General features: G+C 40.2%; 1 protein-coding gene across 6 annotated transcripts in view; it reads right to left on the bottom strand.

Annotated features, from left to right (window-relative positions):
- The window catches only part of CSNK1G1 (casein kinase 1 gamma 1), a 102,127-nt gene that overhangs the window by 31,523 nt on the left and 52,733 nt on the right, over positions 1-17,871 (bottom strand). For 4 of the 6 annotated variants that reach the window (XM_044918447.1, XM_044918448.1, XM_021693779.1 and 1 more), the window contains exons 4-9: positions 14,636-14,787; positions 12,597-12,831; positions 7,943-8,028; positions 5,644-5,728; positions 5,240-5,388; positions 4,504-4,611 (exon numbers count right to left, since the gene is read on the bottom strand). In XM_044918447.1, the coding sequence (XP_044774382.1) occupies positions 4,504-4,611; positions 5,240-5,388; positions 5,644-5,728; positions 7,943-8,028; positions 12,597-12,831; positions 14,636-14,787 (815 nt within the window). Of the gene's footprint in view, positions 1-4,503; positions 4,612-5,239; positions 5,389-5,643; positions 5,729-7,942; positions 8,029-12,596; positions 12,832-14,635; positions 14,788-17,871 lie in introns of those variants that run through there. The other 2 variants (XM_044918450.1, XM_044918449.1) reach the window with 2 other exon arrangements.

A 17,871-nucleotide genomic window follows, 5' to 3' on the forward strand; every position in this document is an offset into this window, starting at 1 on the left:
CAATTTATTTTTCATGGAGGATTAAATAAAATGAGTATTCTATTTTAAATGAACACCTGACTTCATCTACGCTCCTCATTTGACAGATTCATTCATTCAAACAATTATTTATCAAGTGTCTATTATTCCAGACATTGTTTTAGGTGTTAGGGAGATAGCAGTGAACAAAACACTAAAAATCTCTACCCTTACATGCTTACATCTGAAAAAGCTGAGGCTCCCCAAAAGGTTAAATGTCCTATGGCCAAAGCCTTGGGTTAAGATAAAACCAAGTTCTGAGCTCCTCTTCTTTCTCCGCCTACTCTCAGTATGGGACTGAACAGAGCCTGTTAATCCCCAGGATCACTCCTCTCCCTCAACCGAAGAGCAGATTTACCCAGAATAAGGAGGTTCTGATGGCACTATCATCAATGTCATCTCCATGCTCTGACTTCCAAATATGTCACTAGTATTTTGTTTGTTTGTTTTTGAGAGCCCTCCTCTGCCTGCTAGCCATCTTCAGCTAGAATACACTCCAAGATATTTGAAACTCAAGATGCCTTAATTCAAACTCCAAGTAAGTTTCTCCCCCAACTTTCCCATTTCTAGTAATCGTACCACCTGCCTCCAAATTACTGGGGCTTCAAAATCTCAGCAACAGCTCTGACTCATCCTTCTCCTTCAACCTTGACATGCACGTGGGCTGCCAAGTCTGGTAGATCATACCCTTATACCATTTCTCAGTTCTATTTCATTTTCACGACTACCGCCCATCTATAGGCCCCCTTTATAAACCTCTGAAGGGGATGCATCGTGTTTTTATTGTCTCCATGCTGGCCGCCAGGCTATTATCACCTTCTATGCCAACAGATCTCTAAAGCAAAGTTTTGACCTTTAGTACCTATTCCCTACTGAAATTAAATATCAACTCTCCACCCCAGCATTCCAGGAACTTCCATCAAATGGCTCCAAGATATTTTCCTAGCCTTGTCTCCTTTATTCGCACCATATATTTTAGCAAAATGAACAGGTAACTTGTTGCTCATATTCCTTTCGGCTTGGTATACCTCTTTCATTCCCACGTTACTCTTCCAAGAGTACTTCAAATGCAGCTTCTTTCATGAATCTCTGTCATGCTCAGACTAGATGAAATGTCTCCTTCCAATCTCTGATGATGGTAATTTGAAACTTGGGATGCTTCTCTGTTCTGCCTTGGGTTATAGTTATCTGGCTATCTGGCGTATCTGCTTGTCAGTTCTTTGAGGACAAGGATTCCCACTTATCTTGGTAGCCCTAGGACATACTTTCACAGAGCAGGTCCTCAGCTAGACTTAATTAGTCAAAGTTGTTGGGAAAAATTTAGCTGCCCCTAAAGTGAGGTTAATACTTGTCAATATCTCTCAAGGAGACTTTACTTTCTTCTTTTCCTAATTTCAAAATTGAAAAGAATCAGTCTGAAAAAGAACATAATACCGCTTTCAATTCCTAGAGTCATGTAAGGAACCTATCTGACTGCAATTTTTCTTTTTTAAAAGATTTTTATTTTTTATTTGAGAGAGAGATAGAGAGAGTACGAGCAGGGAGGAGAGGGAGAAGCAGGCTCCCCACTGAGCAGGGAGCCTGAAGTGGGACTCGATCCCAGGACCCTGGGATCATGACCTGAGCTGAAGGCAGACGCTTAACCGACTGAGCCACCCAGGCGCCGGACTGCAATTTTTCTTAAAAAATAAAAAACAAACCCCCCAAAACATAAGAACACAACCCTAAAGATGGAACAAAAGCAATGAGACCACAGACTAAGACACAATGTAAAGGTAAAAGAGACACCACAAATACATTTGCCCACAGGGCACAGTGCAGAAAGAATTCTACCCAGCAAGGATTCAGAATCCTGCTGGGAGGGAGGTATAAAATTTGCATTAATGTGGGGACTTTCAATCCCTTAGCAGCCATGGGATACTAAAAACCCTAAACGGGAAAAAGTCAGAATTTCAAGATTCAATTCTTCAAAAAGAAGCTTTTTATTGCTTTGCTGATGAGATTTCCTAATTACACACCCTGGCTTGGTGACCCTTCACTTTTTAAAAGTACACTGAAAATTACTGTACTTTTACTCCGATACCAAGTCTGACTGTATTTTTCACCTTGGCAGTCTAGGTTTTCAACATCTCTTTTTCCGTACTTTTAAAATACATTCAAAACAGGAGCGTTGACTAAGAATTCACTGAAGCAGAAAAGACAAGGGAAACTAAAGGAAATACCTATTTTAGTTTGAAATATTCTGAAAACACGAGTGGGCAGATAGGCTGATTATGCTGACTTCACTGACTACTTAAAATATTTTTTTCTTTCTTTCCATACCTTTTCTATTTAAATGCATTTTTCATTATAAGGTAATATAACTTCATCAGAGAATAGTTTGGAAAAATATTAACCATAATGTTATCAGTTTCAACACTACTTCTGTTAATATGTTGGCTTTATCTACTCTCACTGATTTTTTCATTTTCCCTTCCCCTCAGGGGAAATCATGATGTATTTCTAATTTTGTACTCTGATTTCTTCACTCTACAAACCATAAACATTTTCAGATTGCTACAAGTTTTCCTAAATATTATTTTAAGTGGCTACATAATATGCCACTGAATAAATGCACTGCAGCTCACTTTATTATAACCCAGTTTATCTAATAAAAGATTTGAGCTGGATCCATAACCAGTCCCTTATAATGAGATAGGTGGATCATTTCTCAAATTTTGTTTCAAATCGCATTGCAACAATTTTATGCACATAACTTAATCTATATCTTGGGTTGTTCTATTATGATTGATTCCAAGAAGTAAGATTTTCCTATCAGAGAGAACAGTAACTTCATCCAATTACCTTCTAGAAAATTTGTAACAATTTGCAAAGTCCACAGCAATGTAGGAGAGTGTCAGTTTAACTGTGCACTCAGCTACATTTTTAACAAGGGAGGTCCAGGGAGAACAATTGCAGAAGTCAATGATATTCTGTTATCAAATCAGAAGTCAGTCAAATTATAATTTTCAGCCAACTACTTTGATAAAAGCATATAACTATGGACCCAATTAGCATACACAATTTGCTAAACCCCATCTTTTTGCCTATCTACTCTTTTAGCTACTAATACATAGATTTCCTCCCTTTATACATTTTTTTCTTACCAAGCCAGATATTTTGCTAAGAGCATGTACTTATGGTGAATCTATCCATTATTTCTATGTGTACTTCACTGTACATCTATGTGTATGTACTTCCATATGCTATTTTTCACCTATATGGTTTCATATGTACATCTGAGATGATAAGTGTTTTTGCATTTTATTATGAAAATATCTGTGAATATTAAATAGTGAGGTCAGGGGTGAGGAGAACAAGCTAATTTGATAGGTGATAATGATTGTGTGTATGTGTGTGTGCGTATCTGTTTAATATCCTTTGCTTATTGATCTACTGGGGTCCTCAAGTTTTCTCTTAGCAATGTACAGCTGACCCTTGAACAACATTGGGGTTAGGAGCATTGGCCACCGTGAAGTTGAAAATCCCCATATAACTTTTGACTCCCCACATAACTTAACTACTGATAGCCTACTGTTGACCAGAAGCCTCACCAATAACAAACAGTCGATAAACATGTATTTTGTATATGTACTATATACTGTACTTACAATAAAGCTAGAGAAAAGAAAATGTTACTAGGAAAATCGTAAGAGAAAATACATTTACACTATATTTAATGAAAAAAATCCACATATAAGTAGACCCACACAGTTCAAACCTGTGTTGTTCAAGGGTCAACTGTATATGATATAAAGATGAAAGTCATCATATTTACTTCCCAATCAGTGACCCCTTCCTTTAAATGTTGTCAAATTTGCTGATTTTTGTGTGTTTGCCTCTTCTGCCTTTAGGCTGAGAGGAGCCTCTCATACAGACCACTAGTTTCTCAAACTATGAACACTGAAGGACGGATGGCATGGCCTTCTCTGGCGTGGCCTAGAGCAAAGCTAAGTCTTCACTATAGGTCCATCTCAGATCCTGGCCAGCTCTAGAATTAACCTGGGGACCAGGGCAGAGCGGGAAGAGAGGTGCCAGTTTTTGCCTAGGTCAGCTGGGAAGTCCAAATTACCCGCTCTTCTTAATCAGCAAAAAACCCCTCAGCACTGGCAAGAGCACCAGACTAGACTGCAGATGAGACCCCAAATGGGTTCATCCTGTAAGTTCAGAAGGTCTTTCAGGCCTGTGGCAGACTCCCCTTTCAGCAGACTTGGACAAGCCCAAATTCTCTAGACTGGATACTTCATATAAATCGCCGGGCCACATCTCAGCACCATTCCATAGCCCCGAGGAATGCTGGAATGCCACAACACACCACTGAGAAATGGCAAGTCCTTTGTCTTTAATTTCAGTATATACACTGAAGCAGGGACACTGAAGAACTTCGGTTTTAGTATTAGCCACAAAGAGGGAGAATGTCTGCAACAAGGAAGGCCCAGCACGTACCTGATTTCGCAGAGGCTGCTGTTGTGATGGCCGGTCCCTGTGTGTGTGGCTTTCTCGAGTAATTGCAGATGCACCAGAATCTACGTGAACTGACCCTACTGGAGTAGGCTGGAAAGATAGAACAAAAGGTCAAATGGAAAACGTGTCCAACTTAATGCCTCCACAAAGGAGAGCATCATTCTAATTCTAATAAAACAGTATTATTATTTTCAGCCACCAAGGGCAGTTTCTAGTCTTCTTGTATTCTGTTTGTTTATCTGCAGAAGGGAGGCTGCTTCATCCTCAATAGCTCATTGGAAAGTAGCTTACCGTGGAAAATAAGAAAAACATCCTACAGTGATGTGTTAGCATGCTCTCAGGCCCTGTGGACCCCTGGCCAGGAGAGCCAATTCAAGAGTTTCCTAAGGTTCTGGATTCCATTCCTCCAGAAGTCAAGTACCTTCACAGCTTATGTAGCACCAGCTTCTGGATCATTCAAATGAAAGTTCTTCTTAAGAACTGGCTTAAGTTCTGGTATCTTAAGACATATGGGCCATAATCTTAAAAACATATAAAGGAGTTGCTCTTACTTCCCAACTCTAGTTATTGCTACCTATGGCATCTCCCTGAAAAGGTTGGCAAATATAAAGTCTACAGTCAAAGGAATGTTTTTCCCACAGACTTAAGCAGAAAATCTGGCAAGTCAAGTAGTGAGGTAGCGCTGGTCTGAGGTGAGGAGGTAAAACAGGATACTTACAATAGGCCTCCCGACCCAATCGTAGGCGTAGTCAAAGGTGTAGCCTTTCCTTTCAAAGAGGTCTGTGAAGAGGGTCCGTAAATACTCATAGTCAGGTTTTTCAAAGAAGTCTAATCGCCTGACATATCGCAGGTAGGTTGCCATCTCTTCTGTAGAAAAGAGGTGAAAGGCCATGCTCATGAGCTGAATGCTTCCCATGGTGAGAAGCTCTGGGCCAAGCCACGAATATCTGGTGTTTTCTTTATGACCCAAATGAAAGTGATAAAACCTGTCTTGGTCTAAATGACAATAAAAGGAAATGTGAATTTTCTGGAGAGCACCCTTATCTAGAGATACCAAGTCATGGTCGCCACCTACTTCAAAGCTTCAGTCACACTGAGTGGATTGTCCTTTTAGCATCCTACCTGGAAAGTTTTCACAGAGAGCTTCAATGGGAGTATTCCTTTTGGTGTCACCAATTTTTTGATATCTCTCTTTTAATGTATCAGCCTGTAGAGTAGAGAGAGAAAGTTATTTGGAAAGAGGTGCCAAGTAAGGGCAGTCCAATATATTTGGGGAGGCGATGGGTTGTTTCACTCAAACTGGCAGGTTTTGCTAGGCTCAGTCTTCTTTCTAATAAATAAGATATGTAGTAGAGATGATGTATTTAACATCTGCTCTGTTCTGGAAGGCTTTCCTTGTAAGTATATTTAGTAGTCTCAGATAAACACCATCAAATGTAATGAGACGAGTGGCTAGGAGAAGAAAGTAAAAATACCATATAGCAGTACTTTCAAAATTGCAGAAGCTTAGTAATCTCCCATGGCCATGGGGGTTCAAAAGTGATTCAGATTGGTTCTAGGATAAGATAAAAAATACTGCTAATCCAAGTGGGGGCAGATAGACGGCTCCACAGAATATTTACTGTGAAGCTGAATAGAAAAGAGAACAAGTAGTAGGAAAAAATGCCTTTCCACAATGTGCTTCCAGAGAGAAAAGTGTTATCTATGATAGAGGCATGGATAACAGACAGGTCTGATGGATGTCAGAGAGAAGGCTCCCGGAGCTTGGACCAACAACTTGGTCTCAAGGGATTCTCGTGAGGCTCTCCCTACCCTGCTGCACCCAGCTTTAAGCAACAGTGTTCTAAAGTAAGTTGGAGGGCGCCTGGGTGGCTCAGTTGTTAAGCATCTGCCTTCGGCTCAGGTCATGGTCCCAGGGTCCTGGGATCAAGTCCCACATCGGGCTCCCTGCTCGGCGGGAAGCCTGCTTCTCCCTTTCCCACTCCCTCTGCTTGTGTCCCCTCTCTTGCTGTGTCTCTCTCTGTCAAATAAATAAATAAAATTTTTAAAAATAAATAAATAAATAAAGTAAGTTGGAGAAATTTTAGATCTACGACTGCCACTAAAATGATTCGTGGACCGTGAGAAAGTTTCAAACAATAATACACAAATGCACTGCTTGGCTATGTGATGAGCAAACAGAATGTGAAACTCTATCTGACAGCTACCAATACCAGTGAGAAGATATATATGACTAGGAGAAGACTAGGAGGTGTTAGGGGAGGAATTTTTTTTTTTTTAAAGATTTTATTTATTTATTTGAGAGAGAGAATGAGAGAGAGAGAGAGAGAGAGAGCATGAGAGGGGGGACGGTCAGAGGGAGAAGCAGACTCCCTGCCGAGCAGGGAGCCCGATGCGGGACTCGATCCCGGACTCCAGGATCATGACCTGAGCCGAAGGCAGTCGCTTAACCAACTGAGCCACCCAGGCGCCCCTAGGAGAGGAATTTAAGGGCAAAGAAATACAATCTTCCCAAAGGGAAAGGGCAGAAGCTTTACTTTTCAGAACAACAGCCTAGAAAGCGTAGCAAATGAATCCTTCTGTCCTTCTGGAGGGAGGGTGGGGGGGGGTTTGGGGGCACAGAAGTACGCAAAGCTACTGATTAAGTTTCTTTCTATACTAACATGTTGAAATAAATTAAAACTCAAAAATATGTCTCACATTTAACTATCTAATGGAACTTAACATGTGTTAGAAATTCACCATTTCCTACTTCAACCAGCCAAAGACACGAAGTAATTACAATGGTTATAATTATTATCAATAGTTACCTTGAACACAAATGCACTATACCGATACCTACCTAAGGAAGGCTATTTAAACTACATGCTTCATATGGAACGGCTGTCATCTGCAAAGGCATTTATTGAATAAAACACGTGAATAGTAACATTAAACCTGGATTTTTGTTTTAGTTCAGGTGGGTTCTTAGCCTATAGAGGAAGAACAAATATTTTCCAGTTCTCCTTAGGGGCACACCCAGCCCTGCTGGCCTTGCTGGTAAAATGTGTAGCAGCTGCTGTCATCAATTTGTTCCAGAAATTCCCCAGCACGCTGGGAACACTCTTCCTGCTACATAATGGTAGTGGAGGAGGGAAGTGACACAGAGAAAAGCAGCACTGCCAAGGCTGGGAGGGAACAAGGGAAGAGATTATGGAAAACCCCAAAACAAGGAAGAAGGATTCAGAAGGGGAAGAAGACAAATGTAGGCAAAACAGAGCTCCCAAAGCCCAGGGGAGCATTTACAATATAGACTGATGTAGCCAGTCCCTGCTTCTCATCTTGTCGCCAGCACATCTTCTTACAGATATGGAGTCAGCAACCCCTCCATTAACAACTGAGTATTGAAACAAAGCCCTCCACCAAGCACTTTCAAGGATACCTTGAGTCCTTGCCAGGGTAGGCTGCCTCGAAGGAAATACATGAACATATGGCCTAGGGCTTCCAAATCATCCCGGCGGCTTTGCTCTAAAAGGGAAGACAGATCACACATTATGTTTGCAGTTATTAAAGCAGAAAGGGGTTCAAAACCAAGTAATCCCTTCAGAAACCCTTCTGTCTCTGGAAAGGCTCTGCTTACTCATTCTTTGTATATCTAAACCAGGGATAGTATTTTAGATCAAAACCAAAAAACATTGTGTACTTTCTTTGCTGTCACTGGCAAGTAAATAGCAAGGGAAAAGAGCAAATCCTAAACTAAAACCAAATCAAAATCACTAAATGGTGAGTAACCACCCCTCAGTCATTGTTGTCACCCTCCCGAAAGTAAGATAACTTAAACGAAATGTTATTTCCGGTATATGGGCTACAGTTACCCTTTGGGTGACCATCACGGAAAGTGAGAAGCAGGTTAAGCAGCTGAAACTTTTAAATAGTCCATTCTGGCTAGGCCTGCAAAGACACAAGCTGCAGAATGCCTAGCATACATGTCGAGTGCTTTTAATTCATCATAAAAATTAACAATCCATTTGTTCCATGTTCCATAGCCACCTTTAAAAAAATTTAAAATGTATTACTTAAGGTGCCCTTTATGGGGCACATAAAACAGGACCCCCGCATTCTGGGAGCTTATCGTGTAAAAAAAATTGCTAGGTTTTTCTTTCCTTTTAATTGGAAAGACTAAGATGGTAAAGAGACAAAGAATACTTAACAAAAAACTGTCATTTCATCTCAGAAAACATCCTTATGTATTCTTGGGTTGTCAGACTGAATAGAAGTAGTACATGCCTCTATTCCTTATTTGCCAATTATGGCTCATTTCAGACATCTTATGTGTTTATTTCTCAGAATCAAGTTTAGGGCTTTATCAAGAGAAATTAGAGAGACAAGACTAAGGGGCTACTCTAAACTCAATCATGCTTTCTTTGTGCAGAAAGGAAAATCTAAAAGGCAGGGAGGCAGGGAAAGCTACTCAGCTCAAAATACAAAAGTACAACATGTTTAAGGGCTGCCTCCAATTATGGGAAATGTGCATGAAAAAAAGTGAATACAACTCTACAGGGCAGATGAGGAAAGAAAAGGCAACATTCTAAATTGCGGTTTGAAAACGGTTTTTGGCAAGGTGGTCGCTAATGGGAAAGGGAGGCACCCTGACAAGAGAGATAAATAACATAAAATTGAGTGGATGCACTCAATCTTTAAAAGAATGAAATAAAACAGCAAGACCAACAGAAACTTTTGTCTACACGCTTGCCTGAGGTTTACAACAAATTTTATATGTAATTGAAAACAAAAAGCCATTAGATGTAACAGAACCTAAAGACACACAATAAAAAAGAAAGTACAAGCAGGGTGAGTTGAGGCCTCCCACAAAGCAGGGCAGATAGAGGAACCACACCCTGCAGTTTCTCACACTGTATCACACCTACTCATTGCCTTTCCATTTTTATATCCGCTTCCTCTAACGAGAGGCCCTTTAGTAATAAAAATTCACTGGACAAATGGTTGCACTTTTGTTAGTTGAGCACTAGAGGGCGAAACTCTCCACATTTTCAATATTGATCAGAACTTCAGAAAAAAGCCCAACTTCCTCTCCACAGCGAAGCCCATTATAAAAGTTGTTTTTTTTTAAATCAAAACAAACAGAAAACACATGTAAACCCACTGGAATAACTAATAAAGAGGTTTTCCAAATACTGAGCACCATGAAAAATAGCTGTGGAATATGGAATAATAGGAAGAACAACGGCTCCTGAGTCTGGTTATCTAGCTCCTGGCCCATTCTTTACATTAATTTGATCCATGTGAAATCAAGCATGGCCAAGTCACCTATTTTGGGCTGCATGGAGTCCCCTCATCTGAAAATAAAGTGGTTGATTTAGATAATCTGAAAAGTCATTTTCCAGTTCTAAAATTCCAAAGTCATTAATTTGAGCCATTAGTAATTAATCTGTGATAATTTAAGCCTTTCCCAAAAAAAAGTGAAAACCAGAGTCATGCTTTATTTCCATACTTCTTTGAAAACTCCACATTCATTGAATTCAGCGTTTCCACAGGCCCTCATGTTTTTTCATGAAGGATATTCTCCTTTTCAAAGAAGAAAGGTTTTAATATGAGCGGGGCCAGCAGAACACAGAATTCTTCCACACCATTAAGGCCTGCTCTCAATCATTCAGAAAGATGCTTGGTTTTACATGTGTCACATCACTGATTCTAGGTCAAATTTATTTTGCTGGAGGAAAGTGACTAGGTCACCCAGTGTTCTCACCCTAACTTCAACCATTAAAGAATACAAAATCAAAATGGGCTACCTTAATCAGCGGGAAGGGGGCTAATCTGATGTGGTAATGTCAGGTTTAGGAGGCTTCTTCCCTTGTTCTCCCTCACAAAATAGACAATGCTCTCCAAGTCATTTGAAGATACCCTTCTCTTTTTCTTCATTACAACATATAGAATGCTACACATTTAAAAACCAGTATGATTTGAGTTCCTATGGAAACCTCTCTGCTTTGAGACCCTGACCAGAGTTTAAAGCGCATGTGACAACCATCTATATGTATTCTCTGTAATATGGAGAGGACAAAATATGTGGACAGGTTCAATGTGACCTGGAAAACTCTGGAACTCAGGAAATTCACATTTGGAGATAAACACAAAGTTCCAGCAGGAATGGCTACACCAAGAGATGAAAGAACCCAGTCTGATGACCATACATGCTTAAAACATACTTTGTCAAATAAATAACTACCATTTAGAGTCTTTGCTACCATGAGGCACTATGCTAAACGCTTTATATACTTTATTCTCAGAATCCTACAGTATAAGGCACTATTATCATATCCATTTCATAGATGAAATAACTGAGGCCGAGGGAAGGTTACTGGATCCAAATCACATAGCTTTAAGTGCAGGAGCCAGGATTTGCATCCCTTCTTCTTAACCATTACCTTGTACCTTATACAAACATAACACAGACACCTATCCCTTGTCTCTTCTTGCCTTTCCTGACAAGAATAATAAAATCAGAACACAAATTGCTGTGTCTAGGAAGCAGGCATTAGAACAACTTCTAGAGTCTGTCAGTTAAACCAAACAATCAGGGGGTGCCTGGGTGGCTCAGTTGGTTAAGCGACTGCCTTCGGCTCAGGTCATGATCCTGGAGTCCCGGGATCGAGTCCCGCATCGGGCTCCCTGCTCGGCAGGGAGTCTGCTTCTCCCTCTCCCACTCCCCCCTCTTGTGCTCTCTCTCTCTCTCTCTCAAATAAATAAATAAAATCTTTAAAACAAACAAACAAAAACCAAACAATGATGACTTTACTATTTACGACACAGTCTGTCTCTTAGTGAAAAGGAAGGAAGAGGGAATACTGAACACTATGCAAGAGACCTATGTTACATATTACTCATTCAACCCACAAACACATCCTTGTGAAATATTACTCTCATTTTACAGATAAGTTTCAGGAAGATTAGGTAACTTCTCCAAAATGACACAGATAATAAGTGGCAGATGACCTTCTGGTCTAATCTTAAAATATTACATTTAGTTAAGTGAGAATTTCCATATGGTTACTAAAAAAATCTTGACAGCATTCATGATTTCAATTCAAGTTGTATCACTTTGTAATCTGATTTTTACTCCTCACTAACACTAGAATCCTCATCTGAATACCTATGCGGTTTACTCAACAAGCAACTTTGTAGCCATTTAGTCTTTAAAACACTTATTAATGTACATTAATGTACAAAAATTCATTAATATTTAAATACCCACTATAATTAACTATGTCTAGGAGTATGGAACCTGGTAATATTCTGTTTACATGTCTACTCTGAGGAGTGGTGATTTTCAAACATTTTTTTCAATCACTTTGAAACCTTTTCTTCAAACAGAATCTTCCATGGAAGCCCAATATATAAAATAGATAAAAAGGGAAGCTTTTCTGGAGAAGCTAGTGAGGGGCCCAGGGCCTTACCTATTTGACTTTCCCACTGTTCCTTAGGCTTCTCTTTAAATATTCTCCCCTGGATTAGTTCCTCTTACAAGTAAGGTCTTCTGCCTTGATTAGAGCTTTTAGTAATATTTGTGCAAATTGTCTATCCTAAATAAAATGCAAGACTCATCTATTTTCATTAAGTAAGAAAAGACATAGGCTCTTCCTCAAAGCATTATTCATGGAATTATGCACAGTGAACAGAAGCCAAGTCCATGTTTCAGCAACATACCCTTCCCCAATACAGATACCAACCAGCATGATGTCCTTTCAGGACCATCATATAAGGAGTCATTCCTACGTAAACACCAAATTCATCATTAGACTTACTAAAATGCTATCATCTTAATACAAAAATTCAAGTGCCCACACTGCTGAGAAACTAAGCATCTGGAAACAGTATAAAGAATTAAAAATGTTTAAGTTGTCAACAGGATACTTAGGAAAGTAATTTAGCACCTTAGTTTTTCAAGTATAAAAATCACTTGCCTTGTGAAGCAATAAGAATCACAAGTTGTAATGCACAATGGGGACAAAAGTATTATTGGAATAAAAAGTTATTTTAAAGACCCGCCCCTTTCATGGAGCAGAAAATAAACACACCTTTGCCAAGATGTGTGTTGATAGACATATATCTTGCAGTTCCAGTTAAACTTTTGTGCTCCCTATAAGGTATGTGTTTTTTGGTTTCAGGGTCAATGTATTCCTTGGCCAGTCCAAAGTCTATAATGTGTATAACATGCTCTTTCTTATTGCCTTGTCTGCCAATCAGGAAGTTCTCTGGCTTCACATCTCGGTAAATGAGATTTTTTGAGTGCACATATTCCATTCGAGAAAGCTAAAAGAGAAAAAAACATCAATGAAAATATTCTAAAGAAGTTTATTGGGGGGAAAAAACATCAAAACATTTTCTTTTATCAGTCCAAGGTTTTAACTACTAAAATGAAAATAAAACTCATTTCTTCTTTACCATCCAGTCACTTCACTCTTATAAACCAGAAAATATACTCTGATACAAATATATACATAACAAATATCAAGATAAATGAAAGTGGGACAGCACCGTTCAGCTAAAATGGTCATATAGAGTTTTACCTCATAATGTTACAATTTATAAATGATGACTAGAATTAGATGTTTTTAGGCTACTTCAGAAAGCACACATTTGAGAGGCAAGAAGATCCCCAGCCAGGATTATCACAATAGGTCTGTGGCCTCTGAAGACAAGTGCCACTGCCACATTCACCTCCTGCCCACACCTTCCTATCCTCAATCCAACAGGACTCCCCAACCTAGTTCCTTCTGTTGCAAAACTATGGGAAGTGAGATCCAGAGAAGTTAGTACTGGACTGATTTCACAGAGCTAACTAGCAACAGAGAGAGAAGTGCAGTTTTTATGTGAAAGTAAATATAGCCCAAAGTAATCATCCTAAGATTACTTCAGGGGCACCTGGGTTGTTCAGCTGATTAAGCAGCCAACTCTTGATTTCCACTTGGGTCATGATCTCAGGGTCCTGGGATCGAGCCCCATGTTGAGCTCTGCGCTCAGCAGGGAGTCTGCTTGAGGATTCTCTCTCCCTCTGCCACCCCCGCAACGTGCATGCACGCTCGATCTCTCTCTCTAAAATAAATAAATCTTAAAGAAATTATTTCAAATTTCATTAAGTTTTATTTCCATCTATGTTTCTACTTAGCATAGAAAGGGAAGCTCAGGCATTTGAATTTTGGATTCAAAAGTCAAGGTCAATTTTGGACTCAAAAGTCAAAATCTTTTTAAAGATTTTATATATTTATTTGACAGAGACAGCAACAGCAGGAACACAAGCAGGAGGAGTGGGAGAGGGAGAACCAGGCTTCCCGCCGAGCAGGGAGCCCGATGCGGTGCTTGATCTCAGGACTCTGGGATCATGACCCGAGCCAAAGGCAGATGCTTAATGACTGAGCCACCCAGGCGCCCCTCAAGGTCAATTTTTTTAACATTTCCAAGCTTTTACTGTAAAGTGGGTGAGACCATTACCATTTCAGACCAATAAAGATGCATTTGCATCCTTCCTCTGAGGGGTTGACAAACTCCTCAAAGGAACTGCCTTAACTGCTCTTGAACTGGCACTGGTTTATAATTTGGTTGGAGTTGAGAGAGCTATCCCTTCAGCTCTGCCAGTCTCTGTGAGAAGCGGAGGGCAGAGAAGTAAGGCAGGTTCTTGGTCACACAACTTTGGAATCTGATTGTTAGGGCAGTGGGTTACATCACCAATCCTTTCTTGGATGCAAGGGTGAGGGGAGAGGACAGAACCTTAAAGCCATGTGTTTAAAACCTATAAATAAAACATCAAGGAAATCACTTGCATGTGTGCAATTTCACCTAATCATCCTCTTTCTCCTCAATCTAAATTATATGCTTCTACTTCAGTTAAGGGCAGGGTGTTGCTCCAAGGTACAAATTCTTAAAATAGAGCAAACAGAAGATGCAGTGTGACTTCTCTAGGTTAACCCTTTTTGCCCGGCCTGCTTCCTAGAATGCCATCAAACCTCTGAGTGTGCATTCATGAGGTGTCACTACAGCTGGGAAAGCACTAAAAGGGTCACAAGGATGTAGCTGGGGGACCCACCTATCTTTCTGCAGAACAGCAATGCCAACTTACCAACTGGATGGCTATCATTAACACCGTCTTCAAAGTAAAAGTTCGGTCACAGAGGTCAAACAAATCCTCCAAGCTAGGGCCAAGGAGCTCCAGCACCATGGCATTGTATTTCCCACATGGTCCAAAGTAATACACCTGTGGAAGACCTTCACCTGCAAGCAGAGGGGAAAAGGGTACAGAGTGGGGGACACAAAACCCAAAACGTGAGATAGCTCCATCAGCACTAAGTAGATACACAGAAAGCACAATTTGTGAGATTTCCATTTTCTTTCATAGTCCCTCTGGAGAACCTAAACTGAGCACAGCAGCTTCAAAGGGAACTAATAATGGGCAGGAAAGGCAAGCCACTGTACAATGGCCTCAAATAAGCAGCTATTTTATACCAGAGAGACAAAGGTATTTCCACTGCTGCATAAGACAGAGAATGGTCCCTGATCCATTACTGGATCAGAGCATAAACTATTCTCCCCCAAGGAGGCCCGAAAGTGCACTGTCATAAAAGGTTCAAAAGACAGCTCACTGCGCTCAAAGCCAGCCCACCTGGCCCTGGTGCATTAGCCGGTTTCATCTGCGCTCGCTATGCTTACTGCCAACGCCACATGGGCTGTTTGCAGCTGTTGCCCCAAGGAGAACTCGGACTGAAGGGCTGAGGTCACAGAGGGTGCAGCCTGACGCTCTTCTCACAGGGAGTCTCTGTACTGTCCTGTTTTCTATCACTGGGGCAAAGTCAACACACAGGGTTCAGTTACTGTAATTCTCAAAGGAAAAAGAAAAAAAAAAAAAAAGCTGGGCTTTCCCCAGATTTGAAATTCATAGCTCTAAGATGCCAAAATTTAGACTTTCTCACCTAAGTGGCAACTTGTGAATGAATTTCCTCTTTAAAGTGTATTGTAAATATGAGGCATTCAGTAAATAAGTGTTAAATGGCACCATGTGAACAGTGGATACAAACAAGACTACGTTTTAAAAATCTGGTCTCATAGAGCAGAAGCACTTCCATCTTACACATTTATATATACCATGGTCTGCAGTTGCTTCTGCCTACAAGTTTTTTAGACGACAAAATTCTCTCCCTCTCCCCGTTCTCTTTATATGTACAGGCAGGATACAAGCAGAGGTAATTCTCTCTGCTATAATCTGAATGCTTATGTCTCCTCAACCCCCAATCCTCAAATTCATATGTTGAAAACCTAATGCCCAATGTGACGGTTTTAAGAGGTGGGGCCTTTGGGAAGTGATTAGATCATGAGGGCAGAACCCTCGTGACTAAGATCAATGCCCTTATAAAAAAAAGACCCTAGAGTGCTCCCTAGCCCCTTCCACTGTGTGAGGACACAGCAAAAAGTCAGAAGAGGGTCTCTGCCAGAACCTGACCATGACGGCACCCTGATCTTGGACTTCCAGTCTCTGGAACTGTGAGAAAGACATTTCTGACTTCATAAGCCAACCAGTCTGTGGTATTTTGTTACAGCAGCCCAAAAGGACTTAGACAGTATCTACTACTTAAACCTCTAGCCCAGTATGCCCATCTTCGTCCCCAGGATAAATCTTGTCTATCTGGAGTTGGGGTGCTTCGTTGTTATGACATGTATTTCATGCCTCTTCCATGCGCTGCCGCAGTCTCTCTTGTTCCATCTAGGTACAAAGCAACTTGAGTGTTTTGATATGTTCATCCCTAGCTCGTATCATTGAATGTAGTATACTCTGCTCCTGCCAGCTCCATTAATATCCACTCAACTGTCCTTGTAGCTGTTTGATTCTCCCTGTCTCTAAAGGGGAACAAGATTTAATTTGAAGTGCCTTTTTTCCCCCTGTTGTTCTGAACTCATTTTTCAGTTTATTTAAAATACACAAAACCTAACAGCTGTTCCCAATAAGTCCTGCTGAAAAATCCAAAGCAGAACACCACTGTAGAGAATCATTGCTTTTATTAATCAGACATATGGTAGATGGTAGTTTGGGGATTTTTCAAATTTATATCCTATATAATAGTTTTCAATGTCACTAAAATTTGATTTTCCTAATATAAATATTATATTCTTCAAAACAGCTTGTGGCAGATCTGTTAGTTGCCTGCCCAGTGTCCATTCTCTCCTTCTTACTTAATAACAAAACTTCTAATTACTGTGATTAGCAATCTGCCCAGTTCTAACTTTACAGCCTCTCTCGATAACAGGAATGACTAGTCAGACAGAAGCAGAAATTGCTAGATGAGGTGGTTCTAGAAAAGCTCTTTCATGGGAGTTGACTCAAGTTGGAAGTAGGCCCCTGTTTGACAATGGCTCAAGCTCCAGAAGCCATCTAGTACCACTAGACAACTTGAGGAAATCAGTGCCAAGAATGAATGGAACAAAAAAGAAGAAAACCTGAGTCCCTGATGGCTGTGAAGTAACCAATGTTGGACTTCCCTTCCCTCTGGACTTTTTAATCCAAAAGAAAAGTCAATCTCTTCCTTGACTTAACTGTTATTTGGACCTTTTTTCATAGCCAAATCTTACCCTAATTAATAAACATATTATTCTTTTAGTTGGTTAAATTGCAAATCTGGGCACAATATCCTCCTTCTGAAGTACAAGCTAAAAGTCAGGCCTGCTTAGAAATATAATACTGACATAATTTCCTAGACTTGCTGCCAATACTTAAGGATCAGTTTAAATGAGACAAATAATTATCTTGTTCTTGACCATCTTTACTAGCAAATCTAGGCATCTCTTGTCAGATATTTCCATGTTTACAAAGAAGTCACAAAAGCATTCTGAATGATGTCTGTCAATTTCTACGTACGAGTTCTATCACTCATAACTCCACCTTTGTACCTTCAAAGATGTGAGGTGTTCCTGCTGGCTGCATTACTGCTCCTTGTATTAAATATCCTGAGGCCTCACAAGCAGGCTTCATGCCCAAGGCAACTTCTAGATTACTGAGTAGCTTGAAGCTTTTCTCAAAGATGGACTAGGTCCAAGATGCTACTGTAGGAAGGGCTCAAGCCAGTCTTTGATCTAGTATTTGATTCTGCTACTAACCCTGAAAATTCCTTCATGTCTCTCTGCTTTTTCATCCATGTTCATACAGTTTGATTTTTTTATTTTTACAGAAAATAGGACAGTTTTTCTCCAAAACTTAACTGTCCCATGGTAGTGCCTTCTAGCACAACTACTGAATGTTCTTTAGTGTTTGTGAGAGATCAGGGAATTACTGTTTACATGGGAAATTACCATCAGGATTAACGGTAATAT

This window comes from Neomonachus schauinslandi, chromosome 9 (genome assembly GCF_002201575.2).
Source record: "Neomonachus schauinslandi chromosome 9, ASM220157v2, whole genome shotgun sequence".
Lineage (NCBI taxonomy): Eukaryota > Metazoa > Chordata > Mammalia > Carnivora > Phocidae > Neomonachus > Neomonachus schauinslandi.